Genomic DNA, 24616 nt, shown 5'->3' with positions numbered 1-24616 from the left:
AATTATAGGCATTTGAATATGTCCCAATGCAATCCATCCATTCCATTACAACATTGCTGGGACTATTGCTTGGCCATTCACTGAATTCTGGATAACCTGGGTCCAGGTCCCCATGAATGAAATAAGAATAGGAAGACATAGCTGGCATCCTAGTCAGCTGCTCCATTACCTTGCACTTCCTTGCTCATATTCTGACTTATTGTGGAATTTTGTTGGGTGAAATGTTTTGGTCCAGCCTATTCTGCTAAACTGTTTCCAGGTTCCTGTTTTCCTCCAAGAAAGATTCAGATTGGAGTCAAGCTCTGGTGCTTCATAGAATCTCACATTTGTCTATAATTAATGAAGTGGTGACCTACGAATTATTAATCAGATTGGGAATTAAAGAGCAAGAGAGCATTAATAAATTCACAGCTCATTAAATTAAAAACCTCTTAAGGAATCCTTTATTTCAGAGTTAACATTTATTTATTTCAACTTAGAACTAACTTCACAAAATAACATTGTCCTCTTGAATAGCTGCTTTAACATTTAAGATAACCATTCATGAGGACAATATTACTTGGTGAAGTTACCTCTGATTTGAAATAAAAACCCAAGGGGTAATTTCTGAACATCTGTTCTTATTTTTAATGGACTGGTACCATTATTAGCTTGGAAAGAATTACGGTATTTATCATAGTTTACCATGATTTCCAATCATAGGTGGTGACACAGACCAGCTTCTGCCCTTTCCATTGAGAAAGTGAAAACAGAAGGATTTGTTGGACTGGGAATTAATAGACAAAATTCCTGTCCACAGAAGCACCCCTATTTGCAGAGTCTTCTGCTCCCCTCAGTTGATGATATACTCCATGTTCCTTCTGGACTCTTTCCATCAGCTCAAAGGAGGTAAAAGGAACTGTAGATTATTAGGAGCAGTGAGTACCTGGGATGGAGGAGTCATTAGCACATTCTGCACCAGTATACCAAACAAAAATGATATTCTTCTTTTATATGCAGTTTTCTGAATGTTGTGATACAGTCCTTCAATGATCTGCTTACAAAAATGCATACACAGGAAAGCACGCATACAAACATGCATATATTAAGGTAGATGGCTTTCAGCCACCATTAGTTTTAGTGTTTAAGCACTAAGGAAATATTGCTATGAAGTGCATGAATGCTGCCCAAGGAATTTGGTCTATCACGGAATGTATAAGCTGATCCACAATGAGAGACATCAGAGTGTTGTGCAACAAATTAAAACACAGTGCCCATGAATAAAAATAATGAAAATTACATAGGAAGAAAGCATGCCTCCCACTTGGATGACTCATCCAGGTGCAGAAACATCCTCTTAGGCCCCATTGTGTTCTAGTTAGGGCCACTCGAGGCAAATAGCACATCTCCATGGACACAAGTAGAGCTGTGTAGGATTCAAGGCCAGTCATATTATTTGGCATCTGAGACAAAAACCCCACAAGCGCCTGTCCCCTTCCTGAGAGTTGGAGGGAAATGCAACCCAATGGAGCCATTACTTGCATTTTAAAAGGAAGAGTGGCATAGCGATTAGACGGCTGGACTGAGACTGGGGAGGTCTGGTCCCCACTTGGCCATGAAGTTCGCCATGTGATTTTCGACCATTCACTGGTTTTTCGCCTAACCTACCTTACAGAGTTGCTGAGAGGATAAAATGGGGGGAGGAGAGCTATGTGAGCCATCTTGGGGTCCATGCAGGAGGAAGTCAGGCAGGGTATCAATGTAGTAATAAATACATATTGGGTATGGATATAACTAAATAACATGTATAGTGGAGAAAACTTCCATTTCTTTATTTCATTTAATAACATCCACCTCCCGCAAACGATTCAATTTTACAAGTTATAATAGCCCTGGTCAGATGAAGAATATGGTATAATGAATGTATGAATTTTAAAATAGAAACTCATGCCTACCTGATATTTTAGCTTACAATTCCCATCATCTCTCTCTAACCTAGTCTGGCAAGGGGCTTGTGGGCTAGAGCATAGAGAAGGCCATCACTTATTCACACTGCTCCAAAGTGAGCATGTACTGGACATAGATTTGAATATGTTGAAAGACAGGCTGCTTTTCTGAGTGTTGCTACAGCAGCTAAAGGGTTGTTTTTTAGTTTCCCAAAATCTATGATAAGTAGCATAGGTAGACAAGTAATAAGCATAACTCAGTAACTTGCGCCAGCTTCCAGCTCTGGGTTGTGCCAAACTGAAAAGTGAGTAGCTTTCTGAAAAATACAGAGCCTTTAAAACAGAAAGAGCCATTTTCTGGCCACAGGGGGGCTGTTTTCACTGTACTGTCTAGGGAATGGAGGGGAGAGAAAAGTCAGTCCACCTGAAATCATTCTTGTCAGGAGCTTCTGACACAAAATGTTTTCGGGCTCTAAAAAGGCTGAAAGATAAAATGAAGAGGCCGTTATTCATGGCTTAACTTTGTTGTTTTCCAGAAATTTGATGGCAAAGAATATTAAAACAATAGGGGTATGTTGTAAAACTAAATAAAAATAAGAAATGGCAAAATATGTGCCTAGTGGTCAGTCTCTTAGAGAATGTATGTGCATGCAGTTTGGTCTCATGCGGGAGAGTGAATGTGATTACCTGTAATTTATTGCTCTTGCTGGCTGGTCATATCTTACAGTTTTGACAAGGGAGGGAAGCTCCATTTTAAAAGATGTCCTCAAAGCTGTATCTGGCTGTTCCCAAAGGTTTGATAACATGTTAGGCATTTTTTGTGCAAATGTAAATAAAATAGAAAATGTTCTAGAAGCCCAGTTCCTACTCATTATTACAAAAGCCAAGTTCTCCAGGTTTGATTTTTGTTTATTGCTGTGCTTTTATTTTTGTTTTAATTTTTGAAACTCACAATCAAACAAAGTACTCCAGGTTTATATTCTGTATATTGTATAGCAGCAGCTTCCAAAAAGGAGTCCTCTTTTATGCAAAGGACAGCTAGGAGAATGGTGTGTTTCTTCATAATCTACTGTATTGACCTTTAAGCTCCTATAAGCTTCTGGCATTTAGCACATTTACTAATACGTTTCACTGGAAAAAAATAATTTTAGAGTAAGAGCTGTGACTTTAAGTTATAAACAAATCAGTCCTGAACTACATTCTGAGTTTCTTGCAGTCATAAATAAATATAGCTGAAACCGTTGTGCAACAATGACCATACCTTGGACCTGTGGAAACCCGATGTTTCACTAAAAACACAGGACCATTTCCTGGTCCTTTGTAAAATTAAGGCTAAATTTGGAAGCCAAAATGTACACTGTGTGCACTGATTGGAGTTATGTCATTAGTGGCTTATACGGAATATTATTTTAGCTTAAACAGAATGAACATAGGATGCAATCCGGTGTTAATATCACTACATAATTCTGAGATTATTTCTTTCTTCTAAGCAGAGTGTACAGGAAGAAGAGATGCTGCAAAAAGAATACGATACAATAGTAAAAGAATACCAGAGCTGCTTGCTTCCTGTTCTTCAGAGAGATGAGTCCAAACTTGAAGGGAAGGGGGGCTTTCAACTTGTACACTGTAGGTAGCTTGCAGCCACGTAGTAGGTACAAGCAATTATCAACATAGGCTGCCACCACTCCTCATATCCATTTCAGCTTGAGCCAGGGGACTGTCCTGTCTAAGACTGCCTATGGCTTAGAAATAAGGGCCCTAACTGGCACTCCTAATTTCAAATCCTAAACCTGAAACTAACCAGTAGGCTCTGGATTTAGTACAAAGGCTATCATTTGAATGCCCTATCATTTGCTTTTCCCTGTATTCTTTGTAAAGGAATGCAGCATCTACCTCAAGAGTTGCATGATAGGGCATTCAAGAAACAGATTAAATCTGGAAACAGTCTTACGGCAGAAAATAGCAAATGTTACCTGCTCCTCTCCATATATATCTAAGTATGGGTCTTCACTTGGAAAATCACTTGGAATATTGCAGTGAGAGCCAAAAGCCAAAAGCAAGATGAAAGCACAAAACTACAAAGACCAAGACCGAGGGCATCAGTAGCCCCTCAACTTTAAAATTCTTAGCAAATGTGAGGTTAACCTTCTTTGCCAATCCCTAGCTGTCGGAGTATTTTCCCTAGGCCTTTGGGAGTGGGCGTGGGAAGTTCTCATGGAAGACATTGTAAAATCATTCTGTCTACTTGGCAAGAGTCCTTCTCTGTCCCCTCTTGAAGCCAGAACAGCTTGAGATAATACACACAGGTAGTTTAATGAGTGCATGCAGGCTCGTCTCCACAAAATAAACTTTTTACAGGTAGCTAGGTCACAAAAAGAAAATAGATTAATTGGCAGTACAGAGTGACCTCAGCAATGAGGTGGCAAAACCCAGATGTGCCATTATATTGAATTTGATGGTGCATTTGCAAGTAATAGCCTTAAAAGCCAACACCACTATTCTACTAATTTTCACTATATAACAATTCTACATTCTCCTCAAACTGGTGAACCAGTTATGTCTCATGGAACCATGGTATGGTTTTTAAGCTTCTTAGCTACTGTTTCTAGAAAGCTAATTTGGATAATATTTGGTGAATTAGAGGGCAAAGGATTCTGGATTTCATCACCACCCCTACACACATACTTTTCATCCAGGGATTCAAGACTGGAGCTGGTAGAACAGGGGAGGAGGTTGCTAGCATAGCTACTGTAAAGAAGGAGCCAAAGGAGCCAAAGCATTGCTAGATACATCATACAAAGTGAGCAACAACTACTAACTGGGGCAACAAACGGCTAGGATATGCTGCAAGTCTTAGGGCATTTATCTGTCTAAACTTGCATAGGAATGCATCCTTAGACAGTCATTTTGCTATTATGAAACAGCTACCCAAAATTAAGATCTTTTTATTCACGTCTCATTGTCCAGGTGCATAATTTTTATAATGTTTACAGCTAGAATGACAGATGCAAAAGAAGATAGGTCTGCAATGCAGTTATTTTTTCTATAGAAGTAGGAGTTGAAACAAACGCAAGTTTTTAATAACAAGATGGATCTGCTAAGGGCGTATGTTCCCTGTTCTTTTTTTGCATCCAGGTACCCTATTCACAGAAGCAAATATTCTGGAGTACTTGGCACTATCTTGGTACTGCTGCAGTCTGCACAAATTAACCAGGAGGCTAATTTTACCTCCACTCTCAATACATGCACGCACGCACGCACATGTGCTCGGAGGACCAAAGTATACCGAGATATATTGGTGTAGAATGGTACTTCTTTATCTCCAGTTCATTCCCAGTAGAAACAATGGTGACATTTTTGTTTTTACTGAATTGGTTTCTTGGGCAATTACTTGTATAGACTGTGTGTGTGTGTGTGTGTGTGTGTGTGTGTGTGAGAGAGAGAGAGAGAGAGAGAGAGAGAGAGAGAGAGAGAGAGACTAATAACTTTGGTATCACTGTGGATTTTATGGTAGTAGCTTTCACATTTAATTTTCTCAATAAAGCATTTTATTACATATTCAATAAGTACTATTGTAACATGGCATCTCTACCTATAAACAGGGACAGGAATAAAATGTATTAATGGAGATGTATTAGCAGTACCTACCTCTTAAGGGAATTATCAAGTGTATTCATAGCTTTCTCAGATTACTAAGAACCTGCTATGAGGAACCTGAACATTCCAATTCATTATGCTGTTTCCTAACAAACCGATGTTGCTCAAGGGCTTGAAGCACAGCAGAAGTTTTTTGATGCAACTGGTTATGAGACATATTTAGAAATGTAACACCAAGATGGGCTAGCAAATGATGGAGTGAGAGCTTCAGCTGATGTGAACACATTTTTCCAAATTAACGTGCATCTAGTGAGCTGATTTCTGTAGCTTCTCCGTTGGATACCAGCAGAAGAATCTTTCATTGGTGACAAAAGCAAAACAAAAGAAAACTGCAAATAACATCAGTTGTGATATAGGCAAAGACATTTGGGTCAGCAGGACTATTTTGCAGGGTGAGGAGATTTATGAATTTTGAGTTTTTCTGAAATGGCAAAAGATTAAAATGCAAGGCTGATCAAATAGTTTGGTATCATGATGTTATCACAGTGCATATTCTTAGAGCACTGCAATTGTGTTTAAAAGAAACTCTGCAGTGTCAGAATGAATTACTAGTTGCACCTTTAAATATTTCCTCCTTATTCCACAGGATCCTAAGAAATGGTATTGTGATTGGAACAAATAAGAGAGCAATCTACTTCTAACCAGAGGGAACCTGTTCCCCATAGAAGCTAACCTGTCTTTTACTGTGAACCACACCCAAGGTGTTGCATGGTAGATTGTATTCTCTGCTGTTCTTCCATTCATAGAAGAATCTTGGATGTATCAGAGGTTTTCATAAACAGAAAAGTCAGGAAAGGAAGTTTCACAAATGCTCCCTTTCTCTTGCAATCCCATCCACCACCCTCCATGCTGTGCCAGAGTCGTCCCCCTTCAGATCTTGGGGACACAAGAAGATGCAGAGGCAAAGGAGAATCATCCCCCCCCCCCCCGCAAAAAGCTTCCTGAAAGCTTCTGCTATGTCACAGATATTTCCATTAATGGGATTACAGCATTGGATATAGTCCTTTATATGCATCAAGCTTTTATCATGAATGAGAGAGACAATAAAGAAGTTGTTTGAACACTTAAGGCTCATTGTGTAACTGTTGCTGGCTCCAGTAACAATCGTGTTCATGTGCATCCTGACAGATCCAGAGGTGTGTGGTGCTCTTTGTATTCTAGTTCCTTTGTATTCTAGTTATGGAACAAACAGAAAGGTGTAAATCTGTCCCTCTACCTGCTGAATGGCTGAGAACTCCAGGGATAACTAACTTCCATTGTAACGCATCACCAGAATGTTACTGGCTGCCAAATGTCTTTGTCAGGGCTTAAGAGGTGCAGCCTCAGAGCATCCACACTGATAGTACTACTTAAAGAAATCTTAAGAGTCAATAATTGCAGAGTTGGAAGGGATCCTTGGCCAATACCCTGGCAGTACTGAAATGAAATGATGAGTATGTGCTGAAGAAACATTTATCATGATTTGATAAAAAGAGTGACAATCCATTTTCTTCCCCCCTTCTACTAGTAGTTGCTCTCAATAACTGTTGTGCTGAGAATACTAATTCCCTCCATACTGTCTTGCATTTTAATGTTAATTCAATATAATTTCTACTCAGTGATCTCTCTGAGGCTAATAAAGATTTAGTTGTTTCAACTTGAATTTTGTCAAGTACTAAGCGATTTAATTTCCCTGAGAAAGGAAAAATTTGAACTGAAAGAGCTGCTACAGCATAGAGGGGTGATTCAGTCATATCACTGATAGTTCAGTATAGCTTTCCCATCTGTTATCCCAATTACACTGGGTCATATACTTCCATCTCTTATGGAATCATGCTCGGCCTTTTTTGCTTAACACAGTTTCAGAATTTTAAAGTGGATAAATGGCAATACATAATTTTACTTATCAAGCACTTGTAAGGTCATTTATTTATTTATTTACTCATTCATTCATTCAACTTATATTCTGCAATTAAATAAGTCCCAACTACTCTCCAAGCAGATTACAAAAATGCCAATAAAAACAACATCTTATAAAATCATATAAACAGACAACAATCACAAAATGCCACCGAGGGGTCAGATATAAATAGATTAAAATATTATATTAAACTAAAGAACAGTATAAATCATACCACTAACATTATACAACATAAAATCAATTGCTTGCTTCAGCCAAAATTTCTTCAAGGAATGCAATCCAAACTCAAACAAACGAATGAACAAACAAACAAAAACCTTTCTGTGTTTTCCTGGAGCTGCAAGAGATCAAACGAGAGGCAGCTTCATCTCTTCAGCTTCTTGAAGCTTCAGGGAAGTGGTCACACTAGGTTAAACCCTGAAAGGGCTTCCCTAATCCATCGTTCCTTCTGGCTCAGCAGTATGATCATCTGATTCACTTTCTTGCACCAGCTCACTTTATTTACACAAACCCAACTCACCATCCTTTCTTGCTGCATATCAAACTCACAGGGAGAGTTCCTTAAAGTGGCCTGGATACAAACAGATATGATTAATCCATTTCAGCCTGAGAGGATATATTCTGTATTTCCCCAAGAACTAGGCAATTTCCACAGCAAAATTTGTGTATTGGCCTGACTTGCTACAGGTTGAGTTGATGCCAGTGGGAGAAATGGCATGAAATCCACAGAGCTAAACTAGGTAAAAAAAAAAATCCATTGAGACAGAGTTTTGAACATTGTGCACAAGACCTTGCTACCCTGGGTCTGAAACACCAACCATATTGACTTTTCTTTTTAAAGTTTCCCTTTCTCTTAGCTTAGCTGTGGCTGCTTTGTTGATGTGGTTTACCAGCCATCATGGTGACTTCAGTCATGTTCCTGCTAGATAGAAGGCCTGGCTTTTTTGTCTGCTCTGACTTCTTGTTTCTGACAGAATGATCTTGTGGAGTAATCAAAAGATGGCTGCCACTTTAGATGTTGCAGCTTTCACATTGTTTGTCTCCATGCCAACTGTGGGCCACTCTGTTGGTGCCTCATGTGGGGCAAGGTGAAAGGCACGATCCTTGAAAGGTTCTTCCATACCATTTTAAGAGCATTTCCTATTGCTTTAGCAATCATCTGGAAGTCTTTACTTTCTCATTCTCTGCATCATTTTCTTAAAGAGGCCTAAAAGGTGTCATGCTGGAGTAGCCCTGCCAATTAAGCAGTCCAATAAAAGAGGGCCCTGGTAGTATTATTTGCTCTGTTCTCCTGTAAATGGTTACAATGATTAGCCCTCCTCCCCTGGCTGATCTTTGGCCCACTTAGTTGTGATTGTTCGGTATAATAATGCACAGCCAGTCCAAAACACCTATTCTGTTTCACAGTGTTTTACACCCCTTTGCATACCATTTGCTGCGTTTCTTTGCCAACACTCCATCTGTGATTGCAGCTTGCAGGGTGGTTTAGTGGCTCTGCTATTAACTCAGATGCAGAAAGTACCCTTTAAATATTAATTCTGGTTTCTCTTAGTCCACTGGGTGTGCTGAGAACAGCAATGTACAGAATATGACTTAGATTTCTTATGATCATGCATGGAGCACTCAGGGCAACTCTACCAAACTCATTCATGAAATTTCCAATAACATCCATGGTGGGTGGTGAGGGACACAAGAAGGTAATTTTGCATCCAATTTCATACCCTTAACTCTTCTCTCTTTGGTAATATAGCTGGATACATGTTGAACATTTAATTCAGACATCTGTTCTCTATGGTTACCATTTCCTCATGGCTGGGTTCCATGCGGTTCTAGTAACCTTTAAATATGTTCAAACTTTGTAGCATTCCCGTCCAAGGTGATTCTATTACTCAAATGTTACCACAGATGTGTGGAATCCTGCCGTGGAAAAATGATGGCCATGCTAATCAGATAATATTTGAATCAGACTAGATTTCCTTGCTTCATTTAGAGAAACAATGTATTCAGGAGGCATCCAATGTATTCATGTATTCAGAAGTTCTATTTTATATTTTTCTCTCATCCTGTTCTCATCTCTTTCCCACACCAGTCCTCTGCCATACTTAAATTATTATCTTTTAAGGATGCAGTCCAACATTCCTGCATCAGATCCATATCCAACACATTATGTGAATTGTAATGGTAGCAAACTCCAGGTGCAGCTCCCAACTTCTTGTATTTCTTTTAGAACAATCCTTAATCTGCCAAGATAAAATGTTAGTGGGGGAAAGGCTGGGGAAATTGGCATAAACCTTCAGCCCCAGCCTCGTCCAGCTGTACCTTCTCCTTGGCATGCTTTTTCCCCACTTGAAGACCCAGTTTTATCCTTGGGAAGGAAGCCAGCTGGCCATTTCCACACTGGCTAGAAGAGGAGCGGGGCAGGGGCTCAGCATTCAGAGTCCTGGCTCTGAGGTAACCGGTCCTTGGGGATTTGACTCCAAAATCATCATATCTTCCCTCCCAGACAACATCAGGAAGCCTGAGGATTGTCTCCCAAGTAAATTGAGGCACAGTACTATGGATTTGATTTGATGCTGGGAGTCTGATAACTCCCAGCATCCCTCTAGGCAGCCAGGCTGGCTGGGGCTTATTGGGAACTGTAGGACTTTTTTCGCTTTAAATAAGCATAGGATTGCACCCTTAGGTGTACAAGCCCGTGAGGTGTGGCGATTAAGACCATGGGACTGGGGCTCAGGTGACCTGGGTTCTAGTCCCCACTTGGCCATGGAACCAACTGGGTGACTTTGGGCCAGACTCTCAGCCCAATCCACCTCAGAGGGTTGTTGTGGTGATAAGATTGAGAGCAGGAGATGGGTGTCAGCTCCTTTGAGTATGTAAGAAAAAAGTGGGATATAAATCTAACAAATGAACAAACAAATAAATAAAGTGTATTAAGAAACTTACGACACTTTAAGCAGAATACCAAAGATATCCTTAATGCCCTGTGTTCTTGCATGGTCTGGAGCTATGCTGTGGAGATCCTTGGAGGAGTCCTGAGAGACTCCTTCCACAAGCAGTAGCAGCGCTGCACAGTGGGGCTGTGGCAGTAGCAGCAGCCAGGGCTGGCCACCCAGCTGGCAAGCAAATGGGCAAGCAGTGCAGGGGAGACACTTCCCCTATGGACTGCCTCAGCTACATGGCTCTCCATGCCTCACAGAAGAGCTGGCCTGTAGCCTACGGCCGTCTCTGCCTGAGGCAAATCACCTGGTACTTTAACAAGGCTTTTTCTGCCATCTTGTCTGCAGGAAGATTGCAGCATCCCTCACACAAAGGTTTCCCTGCCCCCCAGCTTAGGCTCCTCTCCACCTTTCTTTGTGTTCCTACGTTTTCTGTTACCCAAAACAAGATGGTGCTCTGGTATAGAGAGGAGTTGCAAAAATCCAGTAGACTCCTGGACCAACTAATAGTGTCACCTAGGAAAAAGCCAGACTTGCCTTGCTTCCCACCGTCCCCCAACAACGGCAGGAAAACTCAGAAGAGAACTTGGAAGATGACAGCCCTGTGAACTAGGCTTGCAAACTTCTGGGAGTGAGGGATCATGTACAGCCTTCGTTTTCTCTGAACAGCCCTACCCTATGTCATATTGCAAGTAATCTTTGAAACTTCTCCACATTTGCAAAATAGAAGCCCGAACCCTCTATCAAATTATTCTCACAGCTATCTAGACTGTGGTCCATGACTGCATAGCGCTCCTGAACAGTTCTGCTAATGGATACATAGAAAATCAGATATTACAACTGTAGCTGCAGCTTAAATAATCAAAACAAAGAATGGAAGTTAGCATAATTCATTCAGCAAATTATTTGCTGTTCTTTGCATCCTCTAAAGGTTACAAAGAGCATCCTCTAAAGGTTATAAAAAGCATTCAGTTGCAAATGTCACTGGGATTTCTTTGATTAAATGTAGCTCAGATGTGTCCTGTATGATCTCTTAATGTCCATGCCAAATAATCAACAACAGCTTGTTGCTGTCAATTTGTCTTGAGGCTTTCAGTTTCCCCTCTGTGGTAGTTATCTCAATCTGTTTGGGCTTTCGTGAGTTGTACTTCTCCCTTGTCATAAGCAGTTGTTTTCCCTTTGTTCCACAATTGCATGGAAATAAATACATGAAATAACTGTGTTTCTTTTTCAGCATTTTGTGAAGAAGGATGCAGATATGGTGGTACGTGTGTAGCTCCGAATAAGTGTGCTTGCCCTTCTGGATTCACAGGAAGTCATTGTGAAAAAGGTAACATTCCAAACACTAATCAGTGACTTATTTTGACTTACAAATCAGCACTATGCATTACGTATACCTTTTGAATGCATATGAACATTATTTCCTGTTATTCTATAGCTGACTATTCCTAGCAGGAAAATGGCAACATAACAAAATTAGGAAAATTCCTCACATCTGGCATAGTAGAGAACGCTATCAGGTTTGATTCACAACATGATACGGTATTTCTGTCAGTACTGTGGTAAGTCAGATCTACCTTGTGTTGAGTTCTGGAAGAGAGAAATTTAATTGAGGTTGGAGTGGGGCTAATTTCATAAACTCCTACATATGCTAAATCAGATCTGCCAAGCCAAAAAGGTGCAAAGAGGTCAACCCAAGCCATCATCAGCAACAGGAGCAAACACATCAGGCAGGGCAATTCCCCTTCTCAGAGCAAAGTTGTAAGTAGTTGGATATGCAAACTTCTGTGCGTCTTGGTCAAAAAACAAAATCAGATAAAGTTGTACATGCAACATATTGTGTGCAAACTTGGAGAACTGTGCACAAAAGCTAAAAGGAACAGTGATTAAATAGCTTGCCAAATTCTCTACAGTGAAGGAGCTTCTCCAGATGCTGCAGAGGAGGGGGGAGATTATCATCATCATTATCATCATCAGATTTATTTGTATGTTGCCTTTCCATTAAAAATGATGCGTGCTGTATGACAGCAATTCGAGTCACAATTCATAGCAAAGATCAGCAACCACAACCAGTTCCATAATGACAGCCATAATAGAACTAAGTGCATCAATAAAAGGAAGATTTTTTTCTAATATGATTTTAATTAGAATTAGATAACAAATTCATACAGAAACATCATATTGAAGGAATAATATAATAACCAGAATATGTTAGGGTGCAAATCCTATATATGCTCACATAGAAGAAAAATCCTACAGCTTGCAAAATGCTGTCTAAAGATGCATGGGATTTCACCTTTAATAACCTGATCTATTCCATAGAGAAAATGTAAATTACCAATACTGAGTGCACGGTAAACAACATAATAAATATGCATAATAAGCAACATAGAATGAGTCCACTTCTGCAGTGGTTAGAAAGAAAGGAAGACAGACAAACAGAAAGGTTTATCACCTCATTATACCTCCTCCTATGGCTAATATAGCAGTGCAAATGAACATGCCCACGGATGGCCACAAAGAACCATTAAGGTTAAAAAAGCAAGCCAGAAAATGAGTTGCGCCAGGAACCTTCTAAATCAGGTCTGCCAGGCCAAAAGGGTGAAAAGAGGTCAACCCAAGCCATCAACAGCAATAAGAGCAAACATATCAGACAGGGCATCCCCCTTGCTGTTTCTAGTCAACCCGCTCTCTGACCACAGGCTAGTAAAGAAGCTAATGTGAGGGGAAAATAAGTTGTGACTATTCCAAGACCTTATTTCCTTTGGAGGCAGCATTCTGCCAGTGGCAGGCCCAAAGGGAGGAATTACAGAACTCTTTCATGGTGTTGCTCTGCTATGACCACTGACAGAGCATAGCCCTGCTGCTCTCCTTCTCACCTGAGTGCAGCAGGAATAGAATGGAAATTTGGGGATCTTGTGAACCGCCACCTCCTAGTCCCGAACGGCACGTTTGCTGAGGGACTGCTGCCGGATACTTGAAAGGTCCTGTGGACTTGCTGGTTTTATGGCTCTTATTTAGTACTTTTGTGCAGGATCTAGATAATATGCAGTTCCTGTAGAAAATTGACTCTGCAACTGCAAAATTATTCATGTGAAATGGCAAACTGCATGTGGTGCCTCTCCACTATATTGAACATGTGTTTGCAAACTGCTTTTTCAGTACTGATAGACTTTTAAAGGCACACACAATAGGATGATTCAGAAAGGAAGGATGTAAGAGATACCGATTCTGAACTGAGGATGGAAACACAGACAGATCTGTGCAAATAATAGCAATGCCTGCACTACTCTACCTGGAAAAATATTTTTCCTAAAATATAACTGCATATCAGAAATTATATTATTTGAAAAAGACTATTATATGATGCACGGTTAGAACTGAGCCTTATAATCAAGATTGCTCAGTTCTTGTAGATATACTTGTAGGCACACAGTTTGCTTCTGTGTCAGGCACGAACAATGTTTTGAGGCCTGTGGGCACAATGGAGAAACTCTCATGAGCACATCCGTAAAATGGTTGCCATGAGTGGGCATGCAACCTCTTCCAAAGCACATGTAACCTATTCCTGGAAAATTCAGATTTGCTTTGATGTAATTCCAGCTACTGCTAATATATGTGCATGTGTATGCTTAAAAACATACATATGTATGTATATTTGAAAAAAACAGAGGGAGGAGTATGGTCTCTCGGTGGACACCAAGGGTGGAGGTGGGATGCACTGGGGCCCTGGTCACCATGTTGCCTACTCTTGTTTAATGGTATACCCCCAATTGATAGCTAATGTTAATTAGTTTTTAAAACTATATTTAAGCAGTTTCTGGAGCAGTGAATAGTACAAAGCTAAAATGCGTGAAATGTGCAGCCCTTCTTTGGGACAATTGAACAATGCCAAGGGACCAAGGAGTTTGGCCTTACAGAACTTTCTGAAAATGCTCCTTTATTGTGATATGTTTCTGTGGTTTAGGGGGTGATCAAAGAATATAGGCTTAAATTATGAACTCTTCTATCTCTCCTGGCTATTGCTTTTATAGTGCATCATAGGTGACATCTGTTGACTTTATGTGAAGTTAAAAGCAAATGCCTAACACATGCTCTTCATGACTAGTTATGGTAAATTATTCAAAGAAAAGAAAATTGTGTTCACTAGTACTCTAAATCATGGCTATCCTGCACCTAGTTATCACTTGTTGTACAGAAGTGCATTGTGAATGGATGGATATCTGCAGTGAAGCAATATGTTTTCAGTGACATCTCTTCATTACACTGCTTCAAATATGTCCTTTGCACTGACACAGGACGATCCTTTATACATGATTTGCAAGGGCAGAAAACTTTCTGTTGATTCAGCTTACAATGACCTAAATTGGTGTTAGCAACTAGAAAGGGGTAAGATAAGCTTGTGGCAGTTAAACATTATTGCCAAAAAGCAAGTGGCTTTATTTTCCAGTATAAATGATCTGTAATTCATCAGCCACCCCCACAGAAGTGATAATATGAGCTTCAATGGGAATTTAGTAGTTGTTGAGTACTCAGGATTTATGTTGGTGGCATGTGCAGGATGCAAAGTGAAGATGATATTGGAGATGTAAGTCAATTGTGCAAATGCATAATGCAGCATGCGGTTAAGAAGAATTTACCACTGATAGCTGCCTTTGCAATTTAGACCTGAATTAATGAAACATTACAGTGCAGCTGTGGGCTTGCCTATCAGCACAGCAGCTGAGGCAAGCTTGCAGAATAATAAAGGAAGGGTACTATGAGGTAATTATACCTAGCTATGTTGTATCTGAAAGATCTAACTATTTGAGATATTCTTGAAAGGGGTGTGTATGGTGTTTCTTACAGATACAGCAGCCTTTCTGGGTGTCCATGTTTCCTTCCAGCCATGCATCCCCAAAGCACTTATAAATCCAGATGTGGTGTTAGAAGATGGCTTACTATAGCTGGAAACCTGATCCTTTCTTTTGGAGCCCTGGATTTCTGTGCCAGTATCCAGCTGTCCATGGGACTTGTCCAGATAAAGGGACAGTGACCCTGATCATTTCTTGCACCCACTCTTTCTGGATCAGCTGCCTTTTTGCCCACCTGCTGCTGCCTGAATCTCTCTGCCTGGGCATTTTTTTAATGAAATCAGAGGTCTTTCTCATCCTTGTCCATTCATCCTTTTTTTAGACACAGGAGTGTCCTTGAGAAAGAAGGTCCTGTAAAGACACATATAGAAAGACTTTGAAGAATATGTGAATTATTGGATGTGTGTGTGTGTTTTTGTGTGATGAAGGCCTGAACCCCAGTTCTCTCAGCACCTAGAACCACCCCTACCTAAACACATAAATATTTTCTGAAGAACACCTTCTGACACTGCTTTTGAAGGAGCAAAAATATCCCTTTTCCCTCACACTCTACCAACCATTTTTTAAACCTGTTTGCGGCCGTTATTATCCTTAGTTGCTGTAGCTTCAGCACAATTTGGGCACCACTTCTTTCTCTTTCTTCATGATCTAATCCCAGCCAGTCAGAAATTAAGTTTAAAAAAGGCTAAAAATGCTGTAGCTAATCAGAATTGGCTGTGTGTTGTCAACAGTGAAGGCAAAGAAAACCATTCATTTTTAAGGGGTTAATTTCTTTTGAAAATCAGCTTCCTACATACTGTGTTCTAAATCTTGCTAGTAATTCTAGCATAAGCTTTTTTGTTATTGCCATACTTACACTGTCCTCCCGTGAAGCACAGTATTTGAAACTGTCTTAGTTTCTTGGCTCCTGGACAGACAGCATTTTTCTTAATATTATTCTTGTCCTTCATATTTTGCTGATGCAATGTGTGTTATCATGGGATATCTAGGCTCAATGGCTCTAATTCACTCATTTAAAGTTTCATGCCTGCAAGATTAGTAAGTCAGTGCTTCAGTTTTATAATGTTATGTGCTTTTTTGTAAAATAGAGTAATGGTTTATAGAACAAAGCAGGTTGGACTGCACCATTCATCAGAATATTAAAACCTATATCACTCTTAAAATCTTTGTGTTAGAGGGAAAAATGTCTCTATAGTGTAAGCATTATGCTAGAAAATATATACATCTGAATTGTACAGTGCATACAGTGGTTAATAGGTGTTGGATGATCATCCGTATCAAGACCAATGGGATAACTAAAGGATATAAATATACATTCTTACTTGCACCTTGTACATTTTAGGCAGAACCAAAGTCTTCTGAAATCACTAAAATATTGGACTCAAGACGCCATTTGTCTCATCAACAAAGAAATTTCATATATGACTTTGCTGTTTTTCTGATGTGATATCCAATAATTTGAGATCATCTGGAGTATTTCTAAGCCCAGCGAGCTCATTTAGGGGTTGATATCGCTTGAACGTAGCAAACTTCCTTACCATCAGGAAGTAAGCATCAAAGGTATTTTTGAGAATTTTTAAAATAGCGATGCAGAAACTCTCCATACCTTGATCTTCACAAGAACAGAGAGCTCTCTAAGTACAGCAATCATGTCTTCTTTTGAAAATGGAGTATCTAATTTAGTAACTTGAGTAGTCAAATATCTGGAGTTCTCTGCTGTTTAGGAAGTGTAACATCTGAATTATTCCTTTCAGCATGAAATATCTATTAAATGGATCAGACATCTCAGTGCATAACATAAATGGAGGGGTTTTCATGTGAGAGAGTAAAATCCCTTTCTTATTTGATCTTTCTGAAGTGCCCTTCACTATGCACTGCCAGCCTAGTCTTTGTGCACTTTGGGAATGATACTCATCTATCTTACGAATGAGACGTAAAATGGAGGCCCTGAACACTTGTGGTCATTAAAGATCCAATGGAACTTAGATCCAATTCCAGCTTTGGTAATTACTTTGTCTGCCTTCCCTCACAATTGCAGTATTCACTTTTTCTCTTAAAGGCTTGTACACTGCTTCTGGCATGGAATGATAGAAACAATTTCACCCCAGAGGTAGCTGCATTTCAGTCACTGGTGAATGATTGGTTCTTATTCTGAATCCACTTACAATGCTTTAATAGGAAAGTAGTTCCACTGAAGTTTATGTGAAACATTGGCACACCAATTCTAGGTACATATTTATAGAACAACATCCCATTGATTTCAGTGGAAATGATTGTTTTCTATTAATACTCTTCTGATAAAAATATAAAGGATATATGTTATACTGTAATGTTTATTGAGGTACTTATACCTGCATTTCGATCCAGAATTTCAATACACAATATGATTATGCTGTTTTACAGCATTACGACTGCAATCAGTAATAGCAACACATGTGGTACCTTAATGACTAGTGAATGGATAGTGACATGAGCTTTTTGTTAGTCTTTAAGGTATCCGCAAGAGTCTTTGTGGTTTTTGCTGTAACAGATTAACACAGTTATCCGTCTGAAAATAAATAATCAAAAGCAACAACAGTGGCACTTTAAAAGAGCCTAACATAGTGTAATATAAACCAACTGATAACCATAGCAGAACAGATTAAAACCAGTTCCAAAGACCACAGTTCCTGAAAATGCCTCCTGCAATGATGCCATTTTCACAGCTCATTTCGAGGAAGGTGGACCTTTCTGCAAGCAGTTTTCCACATTCAGAGAAATTGATTGCTTCATGTCCAACAATCATTCTTCTGATTGTGTTGGAAGTGGCATGAAAGATGCCACTGAAGTTGAATGCAAATTGCTGGGGAGAGGAGCAGACATGGAAAAACTCACATGGGCCAGGGCTGGTTTAATGCTTCTCTTTCCAGCTGACAGTTCACAGACAATCCCTTCCCCTGTGTTCCAGCTATGGAACTTCTTAGAAAAATGTCTCCATTAAAAGATGGGGTTATCAATGATGGCTGTATATTACATCCAGAATTCAAGGCAAATTATTGGGAAAGGGTGGAGTGGAGAGAAGAAGGGAAGATGCAAAAAACACGTGCATAGAATTCCACATAAAAATAAAGTGAATCTAGATTAGCTGGTACATTTGATCTACTTTAATAGAGAGTTAAGTTTCAGTATGCATGGCAGATTCCTTCCAGAGCAGATGGTCTAGAGATAGCATCTTGAGTTGCTTGTTTGGATGGTTCCAAGAGACATAAAACTGAGATGAAATCTCCTGTTTATATGAATTTGAGATCAATAAAAGATGTTCCATTGACAAAACTTGTTTGTTTGGACAAAATGTCAGAATAGCTCGACTTGTGATATAAATAACATATAACATCCAATGAGAACATTATTTAGAGGTTGCCTCCATCTCCTTAATGAATCTAAGCTTACATTATAAAAGATCTGGCCAATTTAGACCAGATGGGTTATTGTGAAAAAAATAAATAAATGTAAGGATATATTTTTGGGAACTAAAGTGACTACTGGGCAGAAATTGGTCAGACTTGCAGAAAATTACGTGAACACATTCTTTGCTGTTTTAGTATAGGAATTTCTTCCTCTGTCCCTCTTTCTCCTACCTTACTTCTCACATATTGGGGCTATTCACACATAATGCTAAGAAATACCATGAATTTATTTGTTTGTTTGTTTGACTTGTATGCCACGGCATTAGCCGTACGGCTCTCTGGGTGGCTCACAACATATTGCTGCAACAGTTAAAATAATACAATTTGTAAAACATTTCAAACAGTTTATAATATAAAAACCAACTGTGGAAATAAAATCAATAATAAAAATATACATAAAATTAAACAGTCAATAAGTTAAACTATATAAAATACTTCTAATAAAATAAAGTAAAATTGAAAATAAATAAAGTGAATAATCTGGTGCAAGAAGCAGCAATTAGCAGCATAAACCATAAACCAAAAGCTCACCCACCAAAATGCTGGCAAAAAATAAATGTTTTTAATGGGCGCCTAAACAGATGGCACCAACTGGACCTCTGATGAAAGAGAGTTCCATACCTGGGATGCTATCACAGAAAAGTTAGCCTTCTTACCTCCTGTCCTGTGTTCAAACATTCATGAGATAATTACTCCTGAGTAATTTCCGTGCTCGTCTATCTTTCCTTCAAATGACAGTACATATCCTATCAGTCCCCATGCTTGTGAACCAATCGTAGCGGGCACCACGACTGCCTCTCCCCCATTGGAAAATGTATCTTAAATGTTAGCTTTGTAGGAAAATATTCACTATGTTAATATTAAGGTTTTTATTCTTTTCCATATTGTTCAGCACCCAGAGAGACCCATGGGCTAATGGGACACTTTATAAATGCAGCAGCAGCAGCAGGAGGAGGAATTTGGCAGCAGAGTTCAGTGGGGGAGGTCCCTAACTTTTTTTTTCTTTTCCTCCCTTAGCTTTTCCCCATCCTTTGTTTTCTTCCTTGTAATGCACTCCTCTGTAGTTACAACTGTGTTGTTAACCTTTAGGGCAGACAGGAAAAAGCAACAGGCCAGCAAGCTACAGTCAAAAAGCTAGCAAGTACTTGAAAGGCTGTCACAAAGAGAATGACAGCCACTCTTCTTGATCATCGCAGAGGACAGAACGTGGAATAACGGGCTCAAGTTACAGGATGCCAGATTCCAGCTAGGTATCAAAAAAAAAAAAATCCAGACTGTCAGAACAGTACAACAATGGAACCAATGACCTAGGGATGCTGCGGGCTCGCCTACATGGGAGGCATTCAAGATGCAACTGGACACCATCTGAGAGTGATGTTTTCATTGGGTGTCCTGCACTGAGCAGGATTGGGCCCAATGGCCCTCTGGCCCCTTCCAGCTGTATTATTCTGCATTTCTGTGATTTCTTTCTGCTGCTCGGCAGACCTCTGGTGTACTCATTAGAGAAGGATTGATGATCTGCTAGAGCAGCAGGGCAGCAACCAGGCAAGAGCACCATCCATGGCTGTGCCCTCAGTTGCTGCTCCTGGAGGCGTATGTTTGTGTGTTTGTTTAAAACATTTGTATGCTGCCCAATTGTGCCACAGCACTTCTGGGTGGCTCACAGTCGCAAGATAAAACACAATAAAAACCAACTACCACATCTTAAAAAACAGTATCAATAAAATACAGAAAAGAATACACAACAAAGGTCAAGTGGCATTAACTATTAAAATATTTTTTTCAAGGAAGGTCTTTGCCTGGTGCCGGAAAGTAAGGAAGGCACCAGATGAATCTTCCTGAGGAGAGCATTCTAGATATGGGGAGCAGCTGTCATCCCTCTCGCCTCCTCAAGGGATGGCTCACACAGGATGGCTCAGACAACCACCCTACACAGATTTCACAGGCCAGGTATGCACATATGGGTGCAGGCACTCCTTAAGTTAATCGGGGTCTAAGCTGTTTAGAGCTTTATATGTCAGCACAAGCACCCTGAATTGGACCCAGGACCCCACTGGTAACCAATGGAGTTCTTTCAGTATAGCTGTTATGTGGGCCGCTCTAGGGGATCCCATCACCAAACAAGTGGCCCTATTCCATACCAATTGTAATTGCTGGACTGTCTTCAAGGGCAGCCCCAAATAGAGGGCATTGCAGTAATCTATTATGGATCTTACCAGTGCAATGGTGACTGTTTTCAGGCTGTCAGTGCAGGTAGGGACAAAGCTGGTGTATCTTTCGTAGCTGGAGGAAAGCACCCCTGGACACTGAGTTCACCTGATATTCCAGGGGCAAACCCAGGTCCAGGAGCACCCCCAGACTGCAGACCCTGTCCCTTGGGGGAATGCAACCACATCAAGGACAGGGCAATGCCCGTCCAACCTGTCAGATAACTCCTCCCCCACTAGCAACACCTCCACCTTGTCAGGATTGAGCCTCAGATTATTGACCCTCACCCAGTGCATTGTCGAGCTCAGACCCCAGCTCAGGATGGCGACAGCCTCACATGGGTGAGATGTAAAAGAGAGGCAGAGCTGAGTATTATCAACATATTGCTAAATCCTCAGCCCACACCTCCAGATTACCTCTCCCAGTGGCTTCATATAGATGTTAAAGAGCATGGGGGGGGGGACAGTACTAAGGCCTGCAGTACCCCATGATGCAACCGCCATGGGGCAGAGCAGCTGAACCCCAGAACTACCTTCTGGACCTGACCAGCCAGGTGGGGGTGAAACCATCACAAAGTGGTGCCCCTACCCCACCCTGAGCAACCTGTGCAGAAGGACACCATGGTTGATGGTGTTGAAGGCCAGTGAGAGGTCAAGGAGCACCAACAGGGTCACCCTCTCCCTGTTTCTCTCCCTGCACAGTTCATCATGCAAGGCAACCAAGGCCGCCTCCATTCCAAACCCAGGCCCAAAGCCCAATTGAAATGGATCCAGATAATCTGTATCCTCCAAGAGTGCTTGCAGCTACCTGGCCAACACCTGCTCCAACACCATGTCCAAAAGGGAGAGATTACCAATGGACCGGTAGTAATCCAGTAACCCTGGATCCAGACCTGGCCCTTTTAGGAGTGGTCTCACTACTGCCTTCTTAAAAGGATAGGGGCCACTCCCTCTCTTAACAGCATCCTGGACCCAGGGCCTTCAGATCTCCCAATCTGCCAGGATGGCCAAGGGTCAAGAAGGCACCTGATGAATTGGACAGAGCCAAGCACCTTGTCCACATCTTCAGGTCTCAATAGCTGAAACTCATCCAATAATGGACCATTATACGGTACACTAGACACATCCGAAGATTGCACTGCACAAATGACAGTGTCAAGCTCCAGGCAGATCCGAGTGATTGTTCCCACAAATTGCAAAGCAAATTTGTCACACACAGCTGTTGAGTGCTCCTGAGTCTCATCCAGAGAACCAGATTGGACCACTTGAAATAGCTCAGTTGGATAGCACTGTGAGGAAGCAATAAGGGAGGCAAAGTATCCACTCTTTGCCTGTCTTATCGCCACTAAGTAGGCTTGATAATGAGATCTTAAATGTGTTTGGTCAGACTTGTCATGGGACTTCCTCCACCTGCATTCTAGCCGTCCCCCTATTTCCAGTCTTCCCTTCTGACATGTGCTCCCTTGCAGCCACCATGTTCATTGCTCTGCCGCCTCACTTCTTTCTACTTTCACTGCTTTGCCCGCTTGCTGCTCTGTCTGTTTGCCTCTTCACTGCTTTGCCATTTACACAGTGGGAGACGGCCATTTTCAGACATCTAGATATAGTGCCATGAAGGAGGGGGAAAGGAAGTCATGGCCTGATTGGATTTGGTGCAACTCTATGGTTCATCCTCCTCCCCTCTCAGTCCTGGCACACACACCCCATCTATTGAAGCCCAGGTGAGTCCTGTGGCAGTTGATTCTTTCCATGCTGGCCAGGAGAGCAGCAAACCTGGAAGAAGTTGTGCTCATTCTCTGAAAAATCCTCTGGTTTCCTATGTCAGGAGGCCATAGGATTATGCCTTTAGTTAAACATAATTATGTTTCATCTCAGACATCTTGTCAAGATGCCTAGGAATGAAGCTCTGATTATTTCTTACCATCATCGTGAGCATGCAAGTTTATTTGAATTTTTGTTAGCTATCCAATAGTTATTATTCATTCCATCCAGTGCATTAAATCAGTGTTTTTCAGCCACTGGTCCAGGGACCAGCACTGGTCAGCGAGAGATTTCCTGCCAGTCTGCAGGGGGGCTGCATACTGCTCACAGCGGACTGGCACAGGGGCTGGCTATGCTCCACCACCTCTTCCTCAGTTGGCATCGTGTTCGTGGGTGGGGGGGAGGGAGGTGAGAGGCGACTCCGTGGGAGCCAGCTGGGAGCCATGCTGCACTGATTTGGCATTTTTTGTTGCTCGGTTTCTGGTTATTTTGGAGAACCATCTGTCTGTCTGTCTGTCTGTCTTGGTATTGTGTTTGGAAACTAATGCACAGAACACTGTATAAAGTGCATGGTGCTTTTTGTTTCTGCCTCAGCAGTCCCTGAGGTGGTTTTCCTGTTTTCACCGGTCCCGAACTGCGGAAAGGTTGAAAACCACTGCATTAAATCTCTGGGGAGATCATTTCTGTGGAAAATGAAACAAATCTCTACCTGACTATTAATCTTGCACTTTCGGGCTGAAGTGCATAGGGGTTGTGCAGAAAATTTGCCTCAGCCAGCTCATACGGAAACCGACTGAATGTAGGCACTTTTGTGACCTGATCTAAGCAAGCAGAAACAGGCATCAAACAGGGACTCCCTTGTGGTGTCCATCTTCATGGATCTCTAACAAATGAGGTCCTGGGGCATAATCTGAAAACGCATGGCTGTTGGGTGGTGGCAAAATGAAATAAATAAGATGATGCACCACCTTACTATAGCTATGTAGGTATGGATCTCATCAGTAATTGGATAGGAAACTGCCTGGGATGAGATATACATGTAACAACATAAAAATATCTCAATGCTTTTATTGAGATAAAATTGCACTTTACATCTTTAACATAGGTATATACTGCTAATAACACAATTTGTGTAATGTTTTGCAATTTTAAGTATAATACCAACTAACCAACAATACCCCCCCCACACACACACACAGGTGCATGCTTGCTGAAATGAATATATGGATTTCAAGAAACCCGTTCTGTGATGTAACCACACTTGAAATATTATGTGCTGTCACAAATAGAATATTGTAGAGCTGAAGAAAAAAAAGTCAGACAAATTCAGCCAAAATTATCATGGTATAGAAACAACTCTCCTATGAGGAAAAAATGGATTGTTTGTGGGTGAACTGAGAGTAAAGATGAGACATGATAGAAAGTTACAATTATACATATTGTAGAGAAAGTGGATAGAGGGACATGGCAGAATAAAAGGTGAGGGGAAGAAAGTGTTTGCCTTCTATGAAATAGGCTTCTGTTGCTGCTGAAAAATTTGGGTTAAAATGAGTTGCATATTTTATTGGGCTCAGACCCCGTTTCTACCTTGTGTCCCGACATTTGAGTAGGTCCCTTGTCCTTTGTGCCTAGCCATGCATCTCCTATGGTAGCCATTTTGCATTGCTCATGAGCCCTTTTGTTGATCACCTAGGTAGTGACTAATCAAATTGCCCTGGGGAAGCAGTTCCATACTGTCAGGTGGCATCTGAAAGGAGTTCGCTTCTAGTCTGGCTTCTCCATGAGATGGTCTTTGCAGTGGGCCTCCATTGGAAGAAGACTTTAAGTGTCAGGGGATCTGAAGAGGGGGCAGGGTTGCTTATACTTTTCATGTGTCATGAACCAGCTTTTTTGTAAATGTTAAAACTGTTCCTAAATGAGATTTGAAAGGG

The 24616-nt window shown here is 40.9% G+C and overlaps 1 protein-coding gene across 1 annotated transcript in view; it reads left to right on the top strand.

The window, feature by feature from the left end:
* The window catches only part of NELL1 (neural EGFL like 1), a 521924-nt gene that overhangs the window by 420126 nt on the left and 77182 nt on the right, over positions 1-24616 (top strand). The window contains exon 15 of the mRNA XM_044426038.1: positions 11653-11748. Within this exon, the coding sequence (XP_044281973.1) occupies positions 11653-11748 (96 nt within the window). The remainder of the gene's footprint in view (positions 1-11652; positions 11749-24616) is intronic.

This window comes from Varanus komodoensis, unplaced genomic scaffold (genome assembly GCF_004798865.1).
Source record: "Varanus komodoensis strain SLA01 unplaced genomic scaffold, ASM479886v1 scaffold16, whole genome shotgun sequence".
Classification (NCBI taxonomy): Eukaryota; Metazoa; Chordata; class Lepidosauria; order Squamata; family Varanidae; genus Varanus; species Varanus komodoensis.
This window is presented reverse-complemented; position numbering and strand designations above follow the sequence as displayed.